Raw genomic sequence first — 24,787 nt, 5'->3', positions numbered from 1 at the left:
ATTTTAGTGTGTATTTTCTAAGACTGGGATATTCTCTTGTATAACTGCAATTTAGTTATTAACTTCTCATTTTTCTAAGAGCTGCACAGTAAAAATATGTCACAGTTTACCTAACTAGTTCTCTATTGATGGGGTTTTGTGTTGGGGGATAAAAGGCAGATAGAAGACAGCTAGGTAATGAAAAAACAGGGCTAGAAACAGTCTAAATGTCTCTCAACAGGAAAATGGATAAGATGTGAAGTCAGACAGTGACATTTTCAAACAGCTTTGAAACTGAAGGAATTATGAGCAACAAGCTGCATGAATGAATCTAAGAAACATTCTGTTGAGTGTAAAAGGCAAGACTGAGAAAACTACATACAGCATACCATTTTTGTTAAGCTCAGAAAGAAGCTAACCTAAAGATGTTTATTTACATATATTTATGTGTATAATAAAATTTTTTAAAAAAGCAGGATTGTGATGAGCACAGTCTAGGATACTAGCTACTTCTGGGGGAGGAGGAAGGGGAGGGCTGGGGAAGTAGTGCACTGGTAGAGGCCCCGGTACTGGTAGTGTTCCAGTTCCTGAGTCCGGGAGTGGGTTCATGGGCGCTCATTTTATTATCAGGCTTTATAGTTTACAGATACATTACATGTATTCTTTTGTATGTTTCAAGATTTTAAAGGCAGCTGGAGGATGTAGTCTAAATAGAATTTATGAAACAGAGGAGTAAAAGGCAATATGTGTTGCTTGGGTTGGTTTGTGTATGTCTTGCATCCCCAACTACTCTTTGGGAGCTGGGACCATATTTAATGCTTATGTTTTATTATCCATAAGACCTAATGTAATTCTGTATACATGGTAAGGACTCAGTCTGTGTTTATTGAGTAAGTGATTTGAAATAGCTAAAACACAGAATAAGTTTAAATACTTTGTTTTCAGGAAATTTCAAATTGATCTGTTGGGGAGTTTTTTCTACATAAGTGGGAAAATTCCAGACTGCTTCTCATGTACTTATTACATAATATACCAGGAGGCCATTAAATATTGGCATTTGGCTGAAAAAATAAAAAAGCATTCTATGAATATTTTAGTGATAAATGTGTAAGGAGTATAACTTCTGCTTATAAGCAAGGACATTTAAAAAGGAGAGTTATGGGTGTGTCAGTATCACTCATGAAAACCAGTGTGTGAAATAAATAATCTTATCAGTTAACTTGTACTGTTCAGCAATATACTGAAACCAATAGTGAATTATACCAGACAGAACCTGTATGTGTGAGGCTACATTAATGATACTTCTTTTAGGAGAGTCGTACCTTGTATTTGGGAAGTGAAGCAGTGGTTTCATGTGGATTATCTGTGATTCAGTTTGATCCTGGCCCAGCACCCGCAGCACCCTGCATGCTCAGCCCAGGCCTCCCCTCACCTCTGCTTCCCAGAACTAGGTTTTAGGTTAGCCTCAAGAAAGCCGAATGATGGCAAAGGTCAGTCTGCTGCAAAAACAATCACGTAACTCTTCCAGAATCAAGTAGAAATTATTTGGGGTTATCTACTTTTCTGGATACCAGCTATTTTTTTTTTTTTTAAAGATTGGCACCTGGGCTAACAACTGTTGCCAATCTTTTTTTTTTTTTCTGCTTTATCTCCCCAAACCCCCCTGTACACAGTTGTATATCTTAGTTGCAGGTCCTTCTAGTTGTGGGATGTGGGACGCGGCCTCAACGTGGCCTGACGAGTGGTGCCATGTCCATGCCCAGGATCCGAACCCTGGGCCGCCGCAGCGGAGCGCGTGAACTTAACCACTCGGCCACGGAGCTGGCCCCTGGATACCAGCTTTTATTCTTCTTTGGTACAGATACGTGAAATTTGAACATAGCTATGCAACAATCAGCAGACTGTTTGGAGAACAGACACATCTTAAGAAAGAGGACGCCAGTATGTTTTTCCCAGCTCTGATCCTGGGGCCAAAACAAATTACTGTCTCCTGTTCAGTTGGCAAGGTCTCATTGGTCATCAATTCATAAATTTGTTTTTGTTCATAAGGTTTGTCCTTGTGCAAGTCGACAGCATGTTTTTAAAATGTCTCATCCACAGGACCAAGACCATATTTCACATATGGTGTTCACCACAAATCTCAGAAGACCAGAGTTTGAACATAAAAAAGTATTTTTAGTTACTACATGGTAGATTTACGACCATTAAGGTATTTCTAGTAGACTGAAAACGTGAGGTGAACTGTTCTGTGAATCTTATGTATTACTACATGTGGAATTCATCTTATCCTCCTCCATAAATAATATATTCCAGTGCTGTGTCATTACTTCTGACATTGCTTTTATTCCTTATTAATTTTCCTTTGTAATAGAAAGTCTTGGATTAACAGGTGCTTGTCGTATTAGCTTTTTCTCAGCTGAATCTTTGCTTCAAAACAACAAGGATAAGTAAGGGTGAGGCAGTGTACTCAATTTTTTTTTTTTTTAATAGCTAAGCAGGAAGTTCACCTCTGGCAGGGTATTGTAATCAGGTTTATCACAAGAGCCTGCTGTTGTGTAACAGAAACTCTAGCTTGTCCCTACCTGTCTTAAGGCATTGCTTCATGAAGGAAAATAAACTCACTGGAAATTTGTGAAATTCAATAAAATGCTTTCCCAAGCACTCCATTTTTAATGCATGCTAGAACAGTTTATTATAGCCTTGTGGTCTTTTAAAAAACCTATTAACCTTGTGATTTCTTACTGTCGTAATTAAATGAATCTGTATCACTCTAGAAGCCCTGTGTCGTATTTACTGTACCTCTCAGACACATCTTCAGCCACGACTGGTAGTAGTCCACATTCCCTCCCTTCTCCCCCGCTTTCTCAAGAAAGGGGGTGTCTTCAAATGACTGTTTATTTAATTGACAGGCAGCTTTTCTTCATTGTATGCTTTGCTTTTGCTCACAAAAGTGCATTCACTATTCCATAGTATGTTGAAACTTTTAAATGGAAACAGCTTTTCATTAACAAAGGAAGCATTTTCTTCCCTCCTTCCATGTCTTTGCTTTCTCCTCTAAGTCTTGGCTTCTTCAGCAGCTGTACCTCCACCAGAAATGACAAAAGGTGCAATTGTTCTAGGAGATGGCGGTGAAGATAATGCCAGTGGAGTTTTGTGTGTGTGGGCTGCTGGGGACTGTTTTTCTTCTGTGTTTGGTTTGGTTTTGTTTTTGTTATTCCAGAAAGTTGAGCACACCTTAAAATGAAACCAAAAAAAAAAAAGAAAAAACCTTTAAAGACCCTTAAACCTTTATCCTACGTGAACTATTTCTTTCCCTTACGTTGTTCTGGTAGTATTTAAGTGGGCCCCTCTGACCCAATAACAACAAATCTGACAAAACTCACTTAAAACATAGGGGAATGGAATACAGAATACAGAGAGTATTGATGTGGTTTGTTTTCTCTTTCTGAGCAGGCCGTGAGATTGAATCTTCCTGCCATTACCCTGACATAAGAGCAAAGCTCGAGAGAGAAGACAGGTGTGCAAATTAGATTTTAGTATTTCCACCCATCTCATTTTTCTGAGTTGTGAACATCCCAACACCAGTTAGATATCCTTTTCATTTTACTTCCTTCCTTAATTTGAAGATAACCTCCTTTTTCTGCCTCTGCCTCTTCTGCTGCTTTATTTTTGACTCAGTTTCTGGAGTATGGTTCAAAGCATCATTTACTTCTAGCAAAAACCTTTCAGTTCATCTGGTAGAAGAAACTGAAAATCTAGTCTCTTTCAGGGACACCGTCTCTATATGGAATACCAAATAATCAAATCACTAGATACACTTGTCTCTATTACAGACATAATTCATTCTGCCAGTTCTTACAGACAGTAGGGCTACTTTTCTCTTTTCAGCCTTGATTTTCTTTATTTTTATATATTTTAAACCCACAGACCAATTTCTAAACAGATAATGTGTAACGTAAACATTATTCCACCATGGTCCTTGGCACTGTTTCTATATCCTCTCGAGAATTAGTCATTTCGTCATCCCTCACTAGACTCAGCAAGAAAGGATAAAGAGGAAACTGGAAATTCATTCTGTAGTACATCTCAAGTATTTTGAATGTTGATCAACAACATTCTAATCTTCTCTCTGAGTGAGTAAAAAGAAAAGATGTAATGCTGGTCCAGCCTAACCCACTGAGTGGCAGTTTGCCACGATGATTCATTTTGCCTTGGAGCAATCCTACACCTTTGAAACTAGGTCCCTGTTGGTTGATGGAAGAAAAAGACTCCTCCAGAGCTGTCAGTCACTTATGAAGCACCTCCAAAGAATGGTCGTACTAGATCAAGTTTTAATACACCCGAAGTCTTCAAACTTTACTCTGGATTTGTTCACCATCTTACTCTGTAGGCCCCATGTAGCTTTGGGGATTGTTTGTGCAATCATTGTTAGAATAATAGTCTGACAGGTTTAAAATCTACCTGAGGGAAATTATGGCGAGTGTAATGATAACAGGTGTTCTCAGTTTTCCTCACTCCCACTCCTCCCAGAATTACTACTGCCAGACGGCATGAATAGAAACCAGCTGATGTTTTCTTTTGTTCTTGGCCTCCCACATCTTACCCATCGCTGGAATTTGTGGTTGCTCTTTGCTTTTCAAGCTTATGGAGTAAAACCATCTGAGGGTCTCTTCTAGGCTGCAAGAAAAATGAAGATGGGAAGCCACTGCATTTTATGTTTTTGCATAGGAATATCCTGGAGAGCTTGTTTAAACTACAGGTTCTTAGACCCAGTGTGAGAGATTGATTCATTAAGTCTGGTGTGGGATCTAGGAATATCCTCTTTGTGTGTGTGAGAGGAAGATTCCCTCTGAGCTAACATCTATTGGCAATCTTCCTCTTTTTTTTGTTTTGTTCTGTTTTTTTCTTTTCCCCTTGGGGAAGATTAGCCCTGAGCTAACATCTGTACCAATCTTCTTCTATTTTGTATGTGGGATGCCTAGAACAGCATGGCTGATGAATAGAGTAGGTCCACACTCGGGGTCCAAACCTGGGAACCTGGGGCCGCTGAAGGGGAGCACGTGGAACTTTAACCACTTTGCCACGGGGCTGGCCCCTTAGGAATATGCATTTTTAAGAAGCATCTTGCAAGTGATTCTGATAGAGATGATGCTTTGAGCAGTGCAGACTTGTCTTATCTCTCTGCCTCTGTCTTTCTTTCTGTTGTTATTCCATCTTGTTCTACACAACTCTTGTTCCACAAGAGATTTGAGGTACAGTTAGACAAATTAGCAGATAATCAAAGGGCCAGTATAAAACAAATGTTGTTATACCTTACTAAACATGCAAAGTTTTAATCAGGATTCTGAGCGTCTTCTTATTCTACTTAATACAGCAGGGATTCCACACACCAAATGAAAATACCGTAAAATATCTAGCGGCTTCTATGAGACCCTTCTCTTGGGTGTGTTCTATACATGAATGCACTTTCTAAAAGTCAAAATAAGACTATTCTAACAGTCATTAAATGTTTAATTATTATGTGATAGTTAGCATGTTTTAGCATCTTGTCAAAATTAAAGCCTGATTCCCCTCTCTGGGCTAAGGACAATGGGATAGAAACAAAAATGTTTCACTATGGTCTTAGTCTCTAAAACAATGCTAAGTAATAATGCTCCCAGCCTTCTGCCGAAGGTCAGAGACTTTGCTGAGCCAGCAGTGCGGGCCCCCCGGACTGGCCTGATTTGGTTGGAATGGGAGCAGATGTGTAGGGAAGTTAGTCCATAGCCAAAGCCTGTAGGGACAGTTGGGCCACCACCTCAAGTGATGTGGGAGACAGAAGGCAGCATTCTGATCCTTTTGATGACGTTGTGTGCAGCAGAGAGCATGCAGTGGTGATGTCCAGTTATAACTCTTACCTCATTTGAGGCGCTATGAAGATCCCTTTCAGTCTTACACTAGAACCATTACATGGTAATGAGCCTAATTTCTGGACAGAGAGGCCCTGAGCAAGAGATTCGGCAGGTATTATATTTTCTTTTTGCTGAGTATATTTTGTCTTTTGGGAAAGGCAGACCCATATCTTGGTGTTCCATATTTAATAGTTACAGTTTAATAATTCCATCCTCACCCCAAATGTATGTGTCTATTGCTAAGATCTTTTATATAAGATAAAGGTAGATATTAGCAAGTAGTATAGATTCTAGATGGTTGTAGATTTTATATATGTTGGATTTTTTTAATCTGCAGCTTTAGTATTATGACCTCTAAGATGACCTTCTAATTATGACCTCTCTAATATGTTGGGAATTTTTTCTTTAGGCAGATGTTAATTAGGTTCCTTTTTTATACTTTTTAAAAATTGTGGCAAAACACGCGTAACATCAAATTTACCATTGAAACTATTTTTAAGTGTGCAGTTCAGTGGGATTAAGTACATTCACATTGTGCATCCATCACCACCATCCATCAGACCTTTTTCATCATCCCAAACTGAAACTCTGTGCCCATTAAACACTGACATCCCATGACCCCTCCTCCCTGCCCTGAGGGCCACCGTTCTGCTTTCTGTTTCTATGGCTATTCTTGTACCTCATTCAAGTGGAATCATACAACATTTGTCCTTTTGTGTCCAGCATATTTCATCTAGCATAATATCTTTAAGGTTTATTCATGTTGTAGCATAGGTCAGAATTTCATTCCTTTTTAAGCCTGAGTAATAGTCCATTGTATGGATAGACCACATTTTGTTTATCCATTCCTCCATGGACATTTGGGTCGTTTGCACCTTTTTGCTATTGTGAATAATGCTGCTGTGAACATTGGTGTACAAGTATCTGTTAGAGTCGCTGCTTTAAGTTCTTTTGGGCATATACCCAGGAGTGCAATTTCTGGATCATATGGTAAGTCTATGTTTAATTTCTCAGACCATTGTAATATGTTTTTGAATGTTTTTTTTTCTTATGAAAGTAATATATTCAGAATGATTAAAGGGAATGTAGAATATAATGAAATGTATGAAGAAGGGAATAAATATCATCCACAATCCAATTTCTAATGGATGCCATTAACATCTGGTATTTTCGATTGTCTTATTTAATGTACATAACATATTTGCAAAATTAGGATTGAAGAATATATACAAATTTGTCTCCTTTTTTTTTTTTAAAGATTGGCACCTGAGGTAACAACTGTTGCCAATTCTTCTTCTTTTTTTTTTTTTTCTGCTTTTTCTCCCCAAATCCCACCGGTACATAGTTGTATATTTTAGTTGTGGGTCCTTCTAGTTGTGGCATGTGGCATGCCGCCTCAGGACGGCCTGATGAGCGGTGCCATGTCCACGCCCAGGATCTGAACCAGGAAACCCTGGGCTGCCGAAGCAGAGCGCATGAACTTAACCACTTGGCCATGGGGCCAGCCCCTCTCCTGCATTTTTAAACTCAAAGTTGTACTATGAATATTTTCCTAAGTTATGGAACAGCCTATGAAAACACTTTTTAATAGCTGCTTAATATGTATGCATGTACTATACAGCTAACATAGATGTCCAGTAATAAGGAAATGATGGATTCATAGAGGGGAATATTTTCCAGTCACTCAGAATGGTATTGTTATAGGCTATCTGTTGACATTAGAAAATATTCACAAAATATAATATTAGGTGAAAAGGCAGGAGACGAAACTATATATATCTAATTCACCTTGTACAGAGGTTTTCGGGAACTTAGTCTAAGAGCCATGTAAACTATTAGAGATTTTAGTGGGAGAGTGACGTATCAGATTTGCTTTTTAAAATACCACTCTTGCTGCCAGCTTCAAAGAGGCAAAAGCAGATATGCGGATATCAGTTAGGAGGCTGGTAGCCCAGATCTGGGCTGATGGAGGCTTAGAGCAGGGAAATAGTAGTGGAAGTAGTGAGAGATAGCAGCAGTCAATACACAGTTTTGAGGTGGAATCAACAGTCTGTGTGGATGTGGTGTGTGAGCAAAGGGAGGTATCAGGGATGATTCCTGAATGTTCGGCTGTGGTGACTGGGTAAGGAACACTGATGGAGGGTACAATTTGGAGGTGTGGAAGATGAAGTCAGTTTGGAATATGTAAGTTTGACGTAGTGGAGAGAGATCCAAGCAGAGATGTCAGAGAGGCTGTTGGATTTAAATCCCAGTGTTATAAAAATGGATCTGCCTGTCCACCAAGATCCTAACAGTGGCTTTCTCTAAGTTGTGAGCAATTTTTATTGTCTTTACTATAGTATATTTCATAAATTTTCTATAATGATCGTGTATTATTTTTATAATCAAATTTAAATATTGCTTAAATATATTCATCATGGCATTATTTATACTAGTATAAAATTGGAGACAACTGAAGTGTATAACAATGATAGAAGACTGGTAAGAAAATAAGTAAAGTGATATTGAAACCCTGTAGCCACCATTTAAGAAACATCTTCAATATTATGCAAAAGAAAAAGTCAGTCTGTTTAAAAATAAATGAAGTTTTAAAAAGTAAAACCTACCATACTGAATCGAGACTTGGAGAATCTATAATGTTTTGTCAACTCTAATATAGTTATGTAGATTTGCGTTATTAATAGTTATTTTATCCTGAGTTCGTATGTGAAAGAATGGTGGCCTTTTTGTCACCAGATATTTAGTTTGACATACCCACTTTTAGTGTGGACATTTTGAAAATACATTAAATCTTTTTAGCTCACCGGATTCCTTTTGATTAATGACCTTACAATTGCTTGTTAGGAATTCGTATCTATTAAATTGGTTTTTTGAGATTACTATTTTTCTAAGGGGAACTTTACTGCTCTGGTGTTTTGTTTGCAGATAAAAGTACCTAAGTACATCTCCTACCTGCATTTTTTTAAAGGATTAGGGTTGCCTTAAATCTTGTCGGTCATGTTAAAATTGTCTTAACTTGAAAAGATGCTTCAAATTCTGTACAAAGTGAAGCAGATGTCTAAATGAGTTAATTTTATAAAGAAAAAAGACAGTTTCCTCCCAAAGGTCGCGGAGAATTTGTTTTCTTTTTTCTCTTTTAAATTTACAGGTTAGAATTTACAGATTAAAGTACTATATGAATAGTGTTTTAGTGTACAAATAGAATTACTCTATCTTAACATTTAAAGAAGACTTAAAAAGGTTATATTGTTACTTTGGATTGACAGAATTATATTCTTCAGCTATGGATTAATCTTATGTTAATAATATAGCATAAACTGAAGGCCTTTTTTTCCTAGTAGAACTCAAGAGTTTAGATATTAGGTAGTGGTATGAAAATATACTACAGTAGCCTCCCTTTATCCAGGGGGTGTTCCAAAACCCCTGTTAAGTGCCTGAAACCATGGGTAGGACTGAAACCATGTTTTTCCTATACATACATTCAGGACAGCATGGACACGCTAGGCAAAGAGATGATTCTCCCAGGTGGGATGGAGCAGGATGGCATGAGATTTTATCACGCTACTCAGAATGGCATGCAATTTAAAACTTAGGAATTGTTTATTTCTGGCATTTTTTCATTTAGTATTTTCCGACCTCGGTTGACCACAGGTAACTGAAACCGCAGAAAGTGAAACCGTGTATAAGGGGGACCACTATACAAGGAAGATTATAGCTTTACAATCACAAATAAAGTCAAGCATAATTATAAGTTGTAGAAATTGACAGTATGATTGTTTTCTGTAAGCATACCACTGTACCATTGTAAAGCATTTCCTTGTGCTTTATAATTGCGTGTGAGCTGAATTTAGCAAAGTAAAATTCAACAGAAATATTCATTCCTTCAGTTGGCTCCCAAACACATTCATACATTTAGAAGATGGGCAAGACATGATGACTGAGCAGTGTTCTCAAAACCAGCTTGGGGTTTAATTGACTTTAAACTCAAATTGGGAAAGAGGTTTTCACTGAGAGTATGGAAGAACTTTTTAATGATTAGACCTGTTAAAAATGAAACAGCCTACCTTCGGGGAGGATATTGAGTTCCCATCACTGGAGAGTTACAAGAAGAGCCAAACCTGGGCCTGCTCGGGGTCTGGTGAAGTTGGACCATATACTTCTAAAGGTCTTTCCAACTCTGAATTTGCCAACTAGACTGTGTCTCCTGCAAAATGATGGGTGAAGCAGTTCTGTTATACAAAATAGTTTGGTTAACTGGTGTTTTTCTTTTCTTGCCACTTTTTTATTTTTACTTTTTATTGAGGTAAACTAGACATACAGAAAAGTAAACATATCACAAATGTGATGACTTTTCACAACCTGAATCCATGCCGAAATTGAAAAACAACATTACTAGCACCCCGGAAGCTCCACCCTTGTGCTCACATCTAGTCCTTACCTCCCCCTACCCCAAGAGTAATCATTCTCCTGACTTCTAACGGTATGGAAGCTTGGTGCTGAGTTGCCGAGTTTTGTACTTTATGTATATGGACTCATTCTCTTTTGCATCTGGCTTCTTTATGTCAACATTATGTTTTGAAGATTCATTCATATCGTTGCTTGTAGAGCATTCATTTCTTTGCTATATAGTGTTTCATTTTGAGATTATATCGAAATTTACTTATCTTTTCTATCATTGATGGCATTTGGATAGTTTCGAACTTGGGGCTTTTACAAATGATGTTGTTATGAACATTCTAGTACATGTCTTTTTGTGGACATGCTTGCACATTTCTGTTGGGTATATGTAGCTAGGAGCGGATATTGCTTTGTCATAGAATGTGCACACGCTCAACTTTAATAGATACTGCCAAACAGGTTTCCAAAATGTTTGTATTCAGGCCCAATTTTAAGAGGGTCCTACCAATATGAGAAATGTTAGTTTTTCTGAAATCCCAGAAGCCCTTTTTTTTTAAATCTTACTTGGGGTACTTGATAATTTTCTATCTTGTACTATAGTTATTTTATCTCCTTTTCTAGATGATAAACTCCTTGAAGGGATTGTTTTATTCATCTTTATATTTCCCAAAGTACTTTGCATGGAATAGACTAAATTTGATAGTTTTATTTGAATGGATAAGTAATTGAGGAAAAATTATATGTAGTATTAATGTCAGGAATGTTTATAAATTGCAAAAATATAAATAGCATACCCAATAAACTACGGGGATGATCTTAAAGTGCCGAACAGAATTAATGTATTGATATTAGCTCATAGATTTTTCTGAAATCTATTAAAGAATCTTATATGCTACTATGTGGGAGAGTTTAGTATGAAATTGAATTGTGGATTTTTAGCTATTAGACTTAAACCCTGGTGTTATCTCCCACATAGAAGCATGTGAATAGTATGCAACAGTGAACTAAATTTGTTAGCTTTGAATTTGAAGATTAATGAGAGGGTGCTGGTAATGAAGGGTGAGAGGGAAGTTGTGTTTAGAACAGTTATGACAACGTTGTAACTCCAGTTGGGTCACAGCTTTGTCCCTTCCCCCAGATTCCTCCATGACTGGCAAGAAGGACTGATTTTACTGTATCATGGGTAAGGCCAGTAAGAGTTTTGTGAGCCAAATAGAATTTTAGTAGCTTCTTAATTTAGTGTTATTACTTTTAAAACTGCTAAGTTAGGATATTAGGGATTTATGGGTGGTTTCCCCTTCATGCTTTTCTCCACATTCCAAATTTTATTCAATGAGTATATATTATTTTTAAAAATAATTTATGTTGCAAAAATTGTTAGCTTGACTGTCTCTCTTTTATTTCAGTCTTGGCCTAACTATGAGGATATCTATAAAAAAATGATTGAAATTGCCACATTTTTAGATTTGCCACGTTTTCCAGACATAACTGAAGACTGCTATCTTCATCCAAACATGTTGTGTCTGAAATACTTGATGGAAGTCAATCTCCCTGGTAAGTGCGTGGTGTATATGGTGAGGACACTTTTACCTGCTAGAATTATAATGAGCAAAATGTAGAAGCCTCTCAAATGACAGACTATTAGAGCCACCTGACAGAGTCCATAGTAACATAAAGCTTAATTTCAAAATCCTTTCTTAAAGTACTTCAGGGGCTGGCCCTGTGGCCGAGTGATTGAGTTCATACACTCTGCTTCGGCAGCCCAGGATTTCGCTGGTTTGGGTCCTGGGCCCGGACCTAGTACCGCTCATCAGGCCATGCTGAGGCGGCGTCCCACACAGCACAACCAGAAGGACCTGCAACTAGAATGTACAACTATGTACTGGGGGGCTTTGGGGAGAAGAAGGAAAAATAAATAAATAAAATCTTTAAAATATTTCAAACCATTTAAAATAGTTAAAAAGACACTGTTCAGAAATAAAGAGTTCTATTTTGATGTGAGGGATGTGCCTGAGAGAATATATTTGGTTTTTACAGTAAGTTTGCCAACTGCGAGTAAAGTAACAAATGTTTCAGTATGTTTTTATGAGCTAGGCGCCCCCTCCCCCGTCTGGAAAACAGCATTTCTTTATTTGCGTGAAGCATGATTATTACATAATGAATTTTAATTTTTTAATTATAAATAATAGTAACATAATGCTATTTCTGGTTCCTAAAACAAGTGGAGATCAAAGGCTGGTAGGATCACAATGAAGTCTTTAAGGCCAGGAAACAGAATGTGAGAGAGCCTCACTACACCTTGCTCACAATGTACCAAGACACAGTAACCCGATGGGGTCTGCCCATGGAATCCAGGCCTGAATTTCCTGCTGAACTAGAATGTGAGGAATTTGGGACTTTTAGTCTTAAGAGAAAATACAAATATGGTGTAACGATACTATTGCTCGAGCAATATCAGAAATGTGATTGAATACATTTTTAGTAGGAAAGGAAAATACATGTTATGAAAAAAGTAATATACAAAACTGTGCAGTATAATTTTAACTGTAAAAATAAATATATACTAACATATATACACAAATGTAAATATTGTCTATAATTTAAAAATATTTTTTAAAAAAGGAAAAAAACACTTCAAATGTGTGTGTCTCCTGTTGAGATCACAAAAGTCACTAGCTATTTGATTAATAATGATTCCAGAATTTGGAAAGTCTGATTTCTGCATTTTAACATGTTGCATAGATCAGAATTACTCTTTTGGATTTTGTTTTTTTGATTTACTTCTTTTTTTCCTAACTGAGGTATAATTGACATATAACATTATATTAGGTTCATGTATACAACGTAATTGTATACATTGCAAAATGATCACCACAATAAGTCTAGTTAATGTCCGTCACCATACATAGTTACAAAAATTTGGTTTACATCTTTGATGGTTCTTTCAAAACAGGGAAGGTTGCTGTGTTCTCTCATGTACTCCAAAATCTTGAACTTATAAAGGGAATACTAGATTATGGCAGAAATACCAGGAATTACCAAAATATAGCTGACACGGGCTGGTTTATGGCAAATGTCTAGCTCATGTGGTTGCCATTCAGCAGTGAGAGGGTAGTAGTATTTTCTGGCCAGTGTGTGTAGTTTGATCGTATTTCTCACCTAACTCTTCCTGGGAATAACAGGTAGAATTAAATCCATTATAAGATGCAAAGAGACATCATCTGATATTTATTAAGTGCCCTTTTCCTCCCAGAGCCCCAGTGCATAGTCGTATGTCCTAGTGGTAAGTCCTTCCAGTTCTTCTGTGTGGGACCCACCACAGCGTGGCCTGATGAGTGGTGTGTAGGTCTGCACCCAGGATCTGAACTGGCGAACCCTGGGCCGCCCAAGTGGAATGCATGAACTTAACCCCTCGGCCAGAGGGCTGGCCCATTAGAACCAGGATACAGAAATTTCACTTTACACAGAGTGTTCAATAGAAATAATTTGAAATATAGAAAAAAAATGTATACATAAATGTTATCAACCTTCTTATTTATAATACTGAAAAATCAAAAACAACTTAAATATCCAGCAGAAAGGTAGTAGTTAAGTAAACAGTGGTACGTATATTCAGTGGAAGATTATGCATTGTGCAGCTTTTTTTTTTTTTTTTTTGGGTGAGGAAGATTGGCCTTGAGCTAACATCTGCTGCCAATCCTCCCCTTTTTGCTTGAGGGAGATTGTCTTTGAGCTAACATCCATGCCAGTCTTCCTCTGTTTTGTATGTGGGACACCACCACAGCATGGTTTGATGAGTGGTGTGTAGGTCCATGCCTGGGATCCAAACTGTTGGACCCCAGGCTGCCAAAGCAGAGCACACGAACTTAACCACTGTGCCACCAGGCCAGCCCCATATGCAGCTTTTAAAATCATGTTTGTGAAGAGTTCATAAAAATATGGAAGATATTTGTGTTATGGTGAAAAGTGAAATAAGCCAAATTGCAAAATTAGATATAACCATAACCATAGCTACATAAAATGAAAATATTTGTGAAAATATTGGAAGTAAATATACCAAAATATTAAAGTGCTATTTATAAGTTATGATAATGCATTTTTTCCTTTCTTCTACCTTTATGTATAATAAATGTCCTATATTGAGTTTATATTACTTAAGAGTGGGAGGAAAACAATAAACAAAATAGAGCTACAAATTGAGATATGAAAGTCTCTGCACCTTAGGACTTAGCTTGTAAAATGTGACATTGATTTGCAAACTACCCATAAGATTATAAGAAGACCTGGGGCCGGCCTGGTGGCACAGCAGTTAAGTGCACACGTTCCACTTCGGTGGCCCAGGGTTCGCCAGTTTGGATCCTGGGTGTGGACATGGCACCACTTGGCACACCATGCTGTGGTAGGCGTCCCACATATAAAGTAGAAGAAGATGGGCACAGATGTTAGCTCAGGGCCAGTCTTACTCGGCAAAAAGAGCAGTTAGCTCAGGGCTAATCTTCCTCAAAAATAAAAAATATATATATATATATAAAATAAAATTAAAAAAGACCTGTAGGATGTCACCATTTTTTAAACTTACAAATTTTGCCTTCTACAGTGCCATCAGTTCTGTTAATCAAAAAGAGGAGACCTGTGTATTTGGCACTTTCACAAAGAGAGGTTTTAGGGTTTTCAGAAAGCTAAAAGTGGTTTTAAGCATGCTGGGACAACAAATGCCCCTCCTCTGTGGCTTTCCGTGTGACCGTGTAGTCTCTGGAACAAGGCAGAATGGTTTCAGCAAGCGTGTCACACACACCCTTCTGAGTAAGCACTGCCTCTTTGATGGCTTTGAACGAGCTCCAGACGCTTTTTCTGGTATCGTTCCTCATCCTGGGACTGCCAAGTCTGCTAGAGAAGATTTCTGGCAGCTTTCACAGTCATGTTTAAAATTTTTGGATAACTTTAGCACTTCCAAAGTGCCTCCATATACATTCCCTCATTTGTGAAGGTGGAAAGGGAGGGGAAGTGGGTGTTTTCATTTACAGCTGAGACGCGATGGGGCTCAGTGACACCTGGCTGGTAGATGGCAGACTACATACTTACAACCCAGTCTTTCCATTCCACAGCTAGTGTTCTTTCCATGTTATGCTCTGGTTCAGGATCCTGCACTCCTTAGTTTTTCTCCACTGTCCTTTCTTCCTTTCTCATAATTTCTTCCATTTGCTTTTTTATTACTTTGTACTTTTGGTATAAGAGAAGCAGTTTAAGATACTAATTTTAAAAGAAATAGGGGAAACATTTTTCAAGAACTGTCCTTCTTTATAGTAGTAGTATGGTTTTGATTTTTAAATTATCTGAGAAGAAACTAGAGCCTCTATAACCAAATATAATACACAAAATTTTAGCGAATGTATTTTAAAATTAATTTTTTCCTGTGTTTTAAGTGTATGTGTGTGAAGGCAAGAATCCTACCTGTTACCCATTTTTCTGGTTTCCTCCATTGTAGCAGAATGTCTTGCACATAGTAGGCATTCAGTAAATGCTTGTTGAATTAAACTTAATTTTGTATCTTATGATCTTTTTGTACCTGAATGAAGCCCATGAGTAAATTCAGATGGAATCTGTAAGTTAAAATTATCTTAACAATTGTAAGTCCAAATTCTGTATCACACAGATACCACCTACCTCTCTCCATTCAACACCAGACTGAACTGTTTGCCTGTCCTCAAAGCATCACCTCATCTTTGTCACGGTCCTGATCATATTGCATTCTGATTATTTACAGTTATTAAATAATAAGCTCCTTGAGGAAAAGGGCTATGTATTTATCTTCAGTACCCAGGACATAGTTGCTCAATAAATATTTTTTTGAAAGAATGAGTAAAAGCCAAGTGAAAACTAGCTAAATTATTAGAACCTAGTAGACAAATAAAAATATTTTGATGCCATACTTTGAATTATCATTGTTATGTGTTTCTATATCTGTGTGAACAAAGCATTTTTTAATCAGTGGAGTTTCTTTACTTAAACATTTCAAGAAAGAAATTGGTTTTATATTTTACTCATTCTTCACCGAAAACATATAGGTAACACCAATTATGTATAAGTTGCTGCAGTTAGGAAGACAAATAGATCAAGACTGAGTCGTCCCTCAAGTTGAGAGAGACAAAGAAGTGCACCCTTAACAGTACGCAGTCGGGTCAACGCTGGAAGAGCCGCTCACGCGTTCAGAATAGGCTGACCACAGAGGCAGAGGTGTCTTACAGGTGTTCTTAGAAGCAGTGATTGGTGGGACTGAGTTCTGTAAGATGAGTAAGAATCCGCCCAGCAAAGTCTGAGGTGAGAAATGGAGAAAAGAAATGGGCTTTCTAGGCAAAGGGGCAAAAATAGTTGAGTAAAGCATCTAGAGGCCAGTGAGAATCTGGCTTGTTTGGGCAACTGTGGCGATCTATTTGGGCTGGGAGCTAAAAGTTTTAATGGGTTAGTGAGAGCAGGGGAATGAGATGATTAGATTAAGCAGCTTCAGACCAGAGGAAGGAAGACCAGTTATGAGGGTGAACTAAGGAGCAACAGTGGGGAGGGAGAACAGTGGATGGATTTGAGAGCAGTCAGCATAATAGCTCACACTGATTAAGTGCCCACGGTGTGCCGGGCGCTGATCTCGGTGCTTTAGGCATATTAGTTCATTTAATCCTCACAATAACTATGAGGTAGGCACTATTGTTATTCCTGTTTTATACAGATGAAAAAACTGAGGCACAGAGAAGTCATGTAACTTGTCCAAGGTCACAGAGCTAGTGAGTGATGGAGCAGGGATTGCCAGCCAGGCAGTTTGGTTCCCTAGTCTGCTCTTAACCACTGTATTGTATGCGACTTTGGGTGTAGAGTCAGCAGGGTACGGGGACTGAGTGCATGTAGGAGGCTCAGTTCAAATCAGCACAGTTTATTATGCTCTTACAGGTAGTAGCCATTCTACAGGAAATTAATGAAAATAGAATGTGGCACATGTTAGGTACTTAGATTAATGAGTAAAGACATTTGTTTAGTGATTTAAAGTTTTCAAAGTATGTTCACTTGTACTATCTTATTTAATCTCAGTTTATCCTCACCATAACGCATTTGACAAGCGAAGAACCTGAGGTTAAGTGACTGGAATCCAGAATCACAGAGCTAATGATTGGAAAGCCTGAATATAGTCCCTAGGGTTTCTGGTTCCAGGTCCTACCTTATTCAGCCTCGACTAGTAGATGCAGTCTCTGCTGAGCATATAATCTCTTTGGAAAAGCAGTACATCTAGTTAAGCACACATTGAAGCTTCCAGCGTGCTAGCCAGGGTGCCAGCCAGTGAGTGAGTGCACATTCCTGGAGAAGCTCTTGGTCTTATGGGGAGTGAGTTTCAGGTAAGCACAAATTACCGCAGGAACAAGACGAGAGACAGGTATGAACCAATAGGAAACTGTTCCATGGCTGTGTGTTAGGTGCCAAGATGTGTCCTATACATAGTTGTGGTTTTAGGAGTTCAAAGTAGGAAAAGACATGCCTTGCCAAGATCCTACCGTTAGTTTCTCTATATGAGTATCATCCTTTGATTTATTTTATTCACAAAATGTGTGTCTCTGAGTTCTAGCTTGGTACTGTGGTTTAAGAGGAAGCTTATCTTATGGATATATACTTTAGTATGGTCTGATTAGCAAAGAATTTAATTCACCTTTTACTCTTTTGTTCTTCAACAGACGAAATGCACAATTTAACCTGCCAAGTGGTAAAAATGACTGGAATAGGAGAAGTGGATTTTCTGACCTTTGATCCAATAGCTAAAATGGCAAAAACTGCTAAATATGATGTACAAGCTGTAGCTGTCATTGTAGTAGTATTGAAGCTGCTGTTTTTATTGGATGACAATTTAGAATGGTAAGTGTATGTCAGTTTTATGAGGAAAAAATTGTTTTGTTTTAACCTATTCAGAGTAAAGGAATCTGTGTTATCTCAGTAGAAAAGAGAGACACTCAGTTGTTACAGGACATTGACTAGTAGTGACAGTTAGTTCTTACATAATATTTTGACTCAGCTAGTTGTCAGAGATTTCATTCTACCTTAGAAAGTTGTTTGTGTCGTGTTTTATTCCTCTTTTTTAGGTAGATACGTGTGTTTCTCATTGCTCCACTGATTCCTAAGTTTTAAATCATCAGACACAAATCCTAAAGAATTATTTAGCACTTTGTCTGTATGCCTTTAGGCTCCTGGCACTATATGTCTCTCAAAGATTATTTTGGAAAGTAAAGGAATCTTACAGTGTTACCCCTCCCAAATGCCAAGAAAGAGTGGCGGTATTTATAGTGTCTTCTTCCCTGTTTCAGTGATTGCTTCTCCATTAAAATTTAGCATCAATTTCAAGTACTGTTGTATACATTTCTTTCAGAAGAATTCAAAATTTGTCTTCAAATAAGTGATTTCTAAATAAATTGACTTGTTTATTGGTATCCCCAGGTCTTTGTCTAATATTGCTGAGAAATATAATGAAAAGAACAAAGAAGGTACTTAATTTTTTTGTCGATCAAATTCAAAGTGATTGTAAATAAGGATTAAAAGATACAATAAAGTAGGAAAGAAACTTTGAAAAATATACGCATACAGCTACACATATGTATACACTTATACATACGTATGTATACAAATTGTACCTTATACTAGGGTTATATTTTCATGTAGTTATCCAATTATATCTCTAGGCTATGAAAAAACTTAAGTGACTTTCTACTATGTGTAAAGACCAGCCTGCTTTTTTATTCCCAGCTTCTACTCACTCGCCAGACCAGACATGAACTTCCTGGCACTTTGTGACTGTACCCTCTATTCTAGCGCCTTCAGTCCTGCCTCACACTGGTCCTTCTACCTGAAATGCTCGTTCCTTGTTACCCCCCAGCTCCGTCAATCCGTGGCAAATCTGTCTTCATTCTTCAAGATGCAACATGAATACCCTCTTCTCCCTTCTCTTCACACCCACTCCGCACCTCACCTCTTCCCAAATCAGAACTAATCACTCCTGCCACAACCACTCCTGTCCAAACTTCTATAAGGTGGTTAGGACATTGAATTATAACTAGTGGACCGAGTATGTCCATCCTTGTTAGGTTGTGAATATTTGTAAAGTGCTTAGAAGAATATTTGATGTGTAGTAAGTGTTACATTAATGATGGACAGACAGACAGGTAGATTGTGAGCTTCTAGGGGGAGGGGCCATATCTTTCTTACTTTTTTTTTTTTTAATGTATCTTTAGTATCTAACATAGTGATTGACCTGAGAGCAACTCAGTAAAGTTTGGTAAATACATGAATTCTTAAATTCAATTCCATTTTCCTGATATTCTCACCAGGATTTATGTTCACTGTTGGGGGGGTTGTAATTTCAGCTTTATTGAGGTATAATTGACATACAATTGTAAGATATTTAAAGCATACATTGTGGTGCTTTGATATGCGTGTACATTGTGAAAGGATACCCCCCATCTAGGTAATTAACACATCCATCACATTACATGTTTATGTTTTTTTTTTTTGATGAGAACATTTAAGTTCAACTCTCTTTAGCAAATTTCGTTTATACGATACAGTGTTGTCAGCTCTAGTCCCCATGTGTCACATTAGATCCTCAGACGCTGTTCATCTTATAGCTGCAAGTCTGCGCCTTATACCAACCTCCCCTATTTCCCCCTCCCCCAGCCCCTGGCAACCACTTTTCTACTCTGTTTTTATGAGTTTGACTTTTTTAAAGGTTCCATTTATATGTTTATTGGTTTTAGGAGCTTGGGTTTAATGGTAACAGCCAGTGTGTGTTCTTTCCAGAGTATGTGCAAAAACCCTTCTTTCTGCACATTGTTTCAGGTCGGCTTCCGCACAGACTGAAAGGTTGAACAAGATGTCTTCTAGTACCCCTTCTCATGCTAAAGGCTCACCATAGACTTTGTAGACATTTAGGGTAAACAGGGTGCTTTGACATGTCTTCCCTGTGATCCTCAAAATAAATCTGTGCTGTCCGCGGGGCAGGGATTTGTCCCCATTCTCTCTGCTCCCCTGCTGTGCACTGTCCCTGCCCCCCACATCACTGATGAGGGGCTTGTGGTTTAGAGAAGTTGTGACTTACTTAAGGTCAAGGAACCTCGAGTTCTATAAATCGTTAGTTTTCCTCTGTCCTTACAGCTCTGTTGGTATTTGCCTCTGCTCTTTGGCTGTATGGCCTACAAGGCCATATTGGGTTAAGTGATAATTATGTCAGCCAGTTGAAAAGATTTTTAACTAGACATCTTGAAGGAGAATATGTTCGTTAAAGAACATATAAAATCAGGCTTTCACTCAGCCATCTTCCTCCTGTCAGCCTTCCTTCTAACTCCCTCTCTCTGTAATCCTGTTTTCTGCTTTACCTTTCATTTCATTTTTTTCCTCCCTACTCTTCCTGTCCTCCCATATGGATTGAATAAAGGGGTGAGGAGTGAAGTTTTGTACTTGACTGCATTCAGTTCTATTGTCTCTCTAACGTCGACATCTTGAACATACATTCACACCAGCTGTCCACTGCTGTCCACTTTCTTATCTCCAGATTCTTTGGATTTGGGTTAGGATTAGGAGGAACAAGAAAAGGAGCTGATGAAACTGGAAGTCTGGATTCAGCTGCTATAGTGCCATTTCACATATTTATCTATCATTTGTACCTTAAATCATGAATTCTGACTTACTGGAGTACCACCATATGCCAGGCACTGTGCTGGGTGTTGAGTTGGGAGGAAGAGGACTGATTGTATAGTGACAAACAAAATATGTCTTCTGTTCTCAAGGAGGTAATAGTCAAATCTAGGAGAAGCAGACATATAAAAAGCCAGCTTCAGTATAATCTGGTTAGGGCCACGATATAGGTAGGAACTCAGAGGAGAAGTCGTATTGGAGTACGGAGACAGTGACTCCCTCTATAATTCCAGGGGCTATTGTACAAATGTTAATTATGTCAGTGGGTGAAGACTCAAGTGAACAATGTATACTATTGTAATGTGACGTATTTGGTTAATAATCATGGATTTTGTTTCTTTCAGATAAGCCATGGTTTGATTTCAGAAAATGGTACCAAGTTATGAAGAAATCTCTTGATGAGAAAAAACAAAAATGGGAGGAAACCAGGGCAAAGTATGTTCTCTCTTCTAGTCTTAGATTCATCTACTTTATTTTCAAGTCTGTTACTCTACATTTGAAAGCTGAAGTTTCATCAGTATAGACTCATTGGCATTATGACATTTTTCGTAGAAATATTAGCCCCTATATTCTAGTTAACTTTTTTATTTTTTACATTACTATTAACTAAACTCCAGATTTTGTTTGGATTTCACTAGTGTTTCCATTAATATCCTCTTTCTGTTCCAAGATCCCACCCCAGGTACCACAGCGTTCTTAGTAATTAGCTTGTTGTAATTTGCGTGAGTCTCACCTGCATTTCTGATACCGCTCCCTCTTCTCCTTTTTCAGCGTTGGTCATCTCCCATCTGTGCTTGCCAATATTACAAAGATTACAAATGTCAGCCTGTCACATTTGTAACTGGAATGTTCCCTCCAAATAAAGATGCCTATAAAAGTCAAAACAAAGGAAAGCAGAAAGAGTAGATTTAATTCAGTCTCTCTCACTATTTGACTCTGAACTCTCATTCCGATGTAGGTCTGTTGTGGTAGAGTGGGAAGAGCATAGCTTCAGAGACACACAGCGCTGGGTGTGAATCCTGAATGCGGTACAGACTAGCTATGTGACTAGGCAAGCTGCTTAACCTCTTAGCCTCAATGCACTGAAATTTAGTTTGCTTATAAATTTTCAGTGACATTATATCTTATATAATATAGAGTAGATTTCTATCGATCACTGATTTGAACAGTTTTATATCCTTAGAACTTTGAGTCTCTATGAGACTTTGAAGAAAAAATTAACATCTTTGTATTTTGCATAAATTTACAGTAACACTCGTTTGAGCAACTAATTTTGTATCCTTTGAAAAAAGCAAGGTTCCTCAAATTAGTTAAAATGATAATTCATTCAATTCTAGTTTCCTTATCAATAAAATAGGGATAATAATGCCTGCTTTATACTCTTAAGAACTAAATTTCAATTTTCACAGAGAACTAGACTATTTTTTCTCTAAATATAAGGGAACTTTTAAATAGAGAAACAGCAGACTTACAGGGATGAATAAAGCCACTGTGGGGAAGAGGATCCTTGCCAAAAAGGAGAGAAGAGTAACTGTTTGTCACTCTTCATGCCGATACACATGATGAAGGAGAAGTGGGAGGGGAACTTCTGACAGCTCATGGACACCCAGGAAATGAGTCCTTCCTCTTCCTTGTCCCAGAAGGAATATCTCTGTAGTCATTTGGTCTCAGTGGGTACAAGAGTGGCAGCAAGAAGAGAAGTTTGTTCTGTTGTCTTAGGTTATCTTGGAGAATCAGCTGTTGGGCCTTCCTCTTTATGGTGCCAGCTAGGGTTGTCCTGACTGATGCTGAGAGGCTAGGTCTTCAGGGGCCATGCCACTCAGGTGTCTCAGTGGTGACTAGGCATTCATTAGCTCACACCAGGCACCAATTTACACTTCAAGCATAGCTATTAGAGCCCAAATTCCTATTGCAGTGTTATAATCAATTGCACATCTAAGACTTACTGACTTTTAGCTACTTTAAGAAAAAATTTACTGATCAAAGAAAGTATGTCTAGTTTCAAAATGGCCTTTTCCCAGGAGACACCAGGTCCTAGGGAAGAGATTGTCCTGGGGCTCCACGACCAAGATGCTACTTCATAAAGTATATGCTTTGTGCTAAGAGAGATAACATATGTAAAGTAGTTCAAGAGACACTGTGGAGAGAATGAGAAGCCATAGGCTGGGAGAAAGTATGTGTAAATCACGTCTGATAAAAGATTTGTATCTAAAATATATAAAGAGTTCCCATACAATAAAAAAAACAAGCAGACAACCCAGTGTTTTAAAAGGCCAAAGAGTTGAACAGATACTTCACGAAAGAAGTTGTGTAGATGGCACATGAAATGATGCTCAATATCATTAGTTAGTAGGGAATTGCAAATTAAAACCACAATGAGGTAGCATTACATACCAATCAGAATGACTAAAAACAAACAAAATACTGACCATGCCAAATGTGGGGATGCAAAATGGTACAGCTGTTTTGGAAAGTTTGGCAATTTCTCCTAAAGTTAACATACATTTATTTTACTACCCCATAGTTTTCACTCCTAGTTTTTTGTTTTGTTTTTTGTGGGATTTTTTGGTGAGGAAGATTGGCCCTCAGCTAACATCTGTTGCCAATCTTCCTCTTTTTGCTTGAGGAAGATTGTTGCTGAGCTGACATCTGTGCCCATCTTCCTGTATTTTGTATGCGGGACACCACCACAGCATGGCTTGATGACTGGTACATAGGTCCCTGCCCCAGATTCCAGCTGGTGAGCCCAGGCCACAAAGTGGAGCACACGAACTTAACCACTATGCCTCCGGGCCGGCCCCCGACTCCTAGATATTTACTCAAGTGAAATGAAAACTTAAGTTCACACAAAAATCTATATATGAATGTTTATAGTGGCTTCATTCACAATGACCAAAAACTGGCAACAACCCAGATGCCCTTGAGCTGGCGAATGGATAAACAAACTAGTATGTCTGTACAACGGAATACTATTTGGCAATAAAAAGGAACAAACTTCTGATAGATCCAACAATATGAATGAATCTTAAATGCATTATGCTAAATGAAAGACTCAAAAGGTTATGTGAGGTATGATTCCATTTATATGACATTCTGGAAGAGGCTAAACTCTAGGGACAGTAAAACAGATCAGTGGTTGCCTGAAATCAAAGGACTGGAGATTGGAGAGGGGTTGACTATCAAGAGGCACGGGAGATTTTTGGAGTGAGGGAGCTGTTCTGCATATTAATCCTGGTGGTGACTACAGAACTACGTGTTTGTCAAAGCTAGCAGCACTGTACACTGAACGGGGACTTTTACTGTATGTAAATTATACCTTAATTTTTAGCAGTGGAGAAACAGATCATATGGGAATACTGGAGGGAAGCATCCAGCACTCTGTGGTGTCCTGTAGAAAACGTTAGGACTTGTGGGGAATCTTTGTTTTTGTAGCTTTTGTGGTTGTGGAAAGACGTAGGCAAAGTAAAGTGAACGTTTGAAGGAGTATCTAGACAGTGTTGTTCTTTTAGATTACCTTCCCCATTTTCTGGGCGTATGACCAGGAAATAAAGTACCTCCTTGCTGGTAGCATCATTGACACGTATATAGGCATTTATTGTAAATACATAAGATGAGGTCTAGATGCAGAATCTATCTAGATTAGGTATTCACGAGGAATTTTTAACAGTGAGTTTATCCAGAGATTGGGACTAGACTGTTTAGGGAATTTCTTTATTATTTGAGGGTTTTTTTTTACGTTGAGTATGTTGTTACTTTTATTATTTAAGAAAATAAATGACAAAAAAGATATTTGAAAGAATCAC

The 24,787-nt window shown here is 38.1% G+C and overlaps 1 protein-coding gene and 1 long non-coding RNA gene across 2 annotated transcripts in view; one reads left to right on the top strand and one right to left on the bottom strand.

Moving 5' to 3' along the window:
* Positions 1 to 24,787, top strand: part of TAF1B (TATA-box binding protein associated factor, RNA polymerase I subunit B) — a 70,439-nt gene that overhangs the window by 35,200 nt on the left and 10,452 nt on the right. The window contains exons 9-12 of the mRNA XM_046662590.1: positions 11,675 to 11,822; positions 17,981 to 18,158; positions 18,735 to 18,781; positions 21,329 to 21,419. Of these exons, the coding sequence (XP_046518546.1) occupies positions 11,675 to 11,822; positions 17,981 to 18,158; positions 18,735 to 18,781; positions 21,329 to 21,419 (464 nt within the window). The remainder of the gene's footprint in view (positions 1 to 11,674; positions 11,823 to 17,980; positions 18,159 to 18,734; positions 18,782 to 21,328; positions 21,420 to 24,787) is intronic.
* LOC124240003 (uncharacterized) lies at positions 1,841 to 23,956 on the bottom strand. Its single transcript, XR_006888749.1, has 4 exons — positions 21,718 to 23,956; positions 9,935 to 10,074; positions 4,583 to 4,656; positions 1,841 to 3,213 (listed from the first exon to the last, which is right to left on the bottom strand). It is a non-coding gene; the product is annotated as an uncharacterized LOC124240003 (long non-coding RNA).

This window comes from Equus quagga, chromosome 5, assembly GCF_021613505.1.
Source record: "Equus quagga isolate Etosha38 chromosome 5, UCLA_HA_Equagga_1.0, whole genome shotgun sequence".
Taxonomy (NCBI): domain Eukaryota; kingdom Metazoa; phylum Chordata; class Mammalia; order Perissodactyla; family Equidae; genus Equus; species Equus quagga.
Note: the sequence above shows the minus strand (reverse complement) of the source record. Positions and strands in the feature narration are given on the sequence as shown.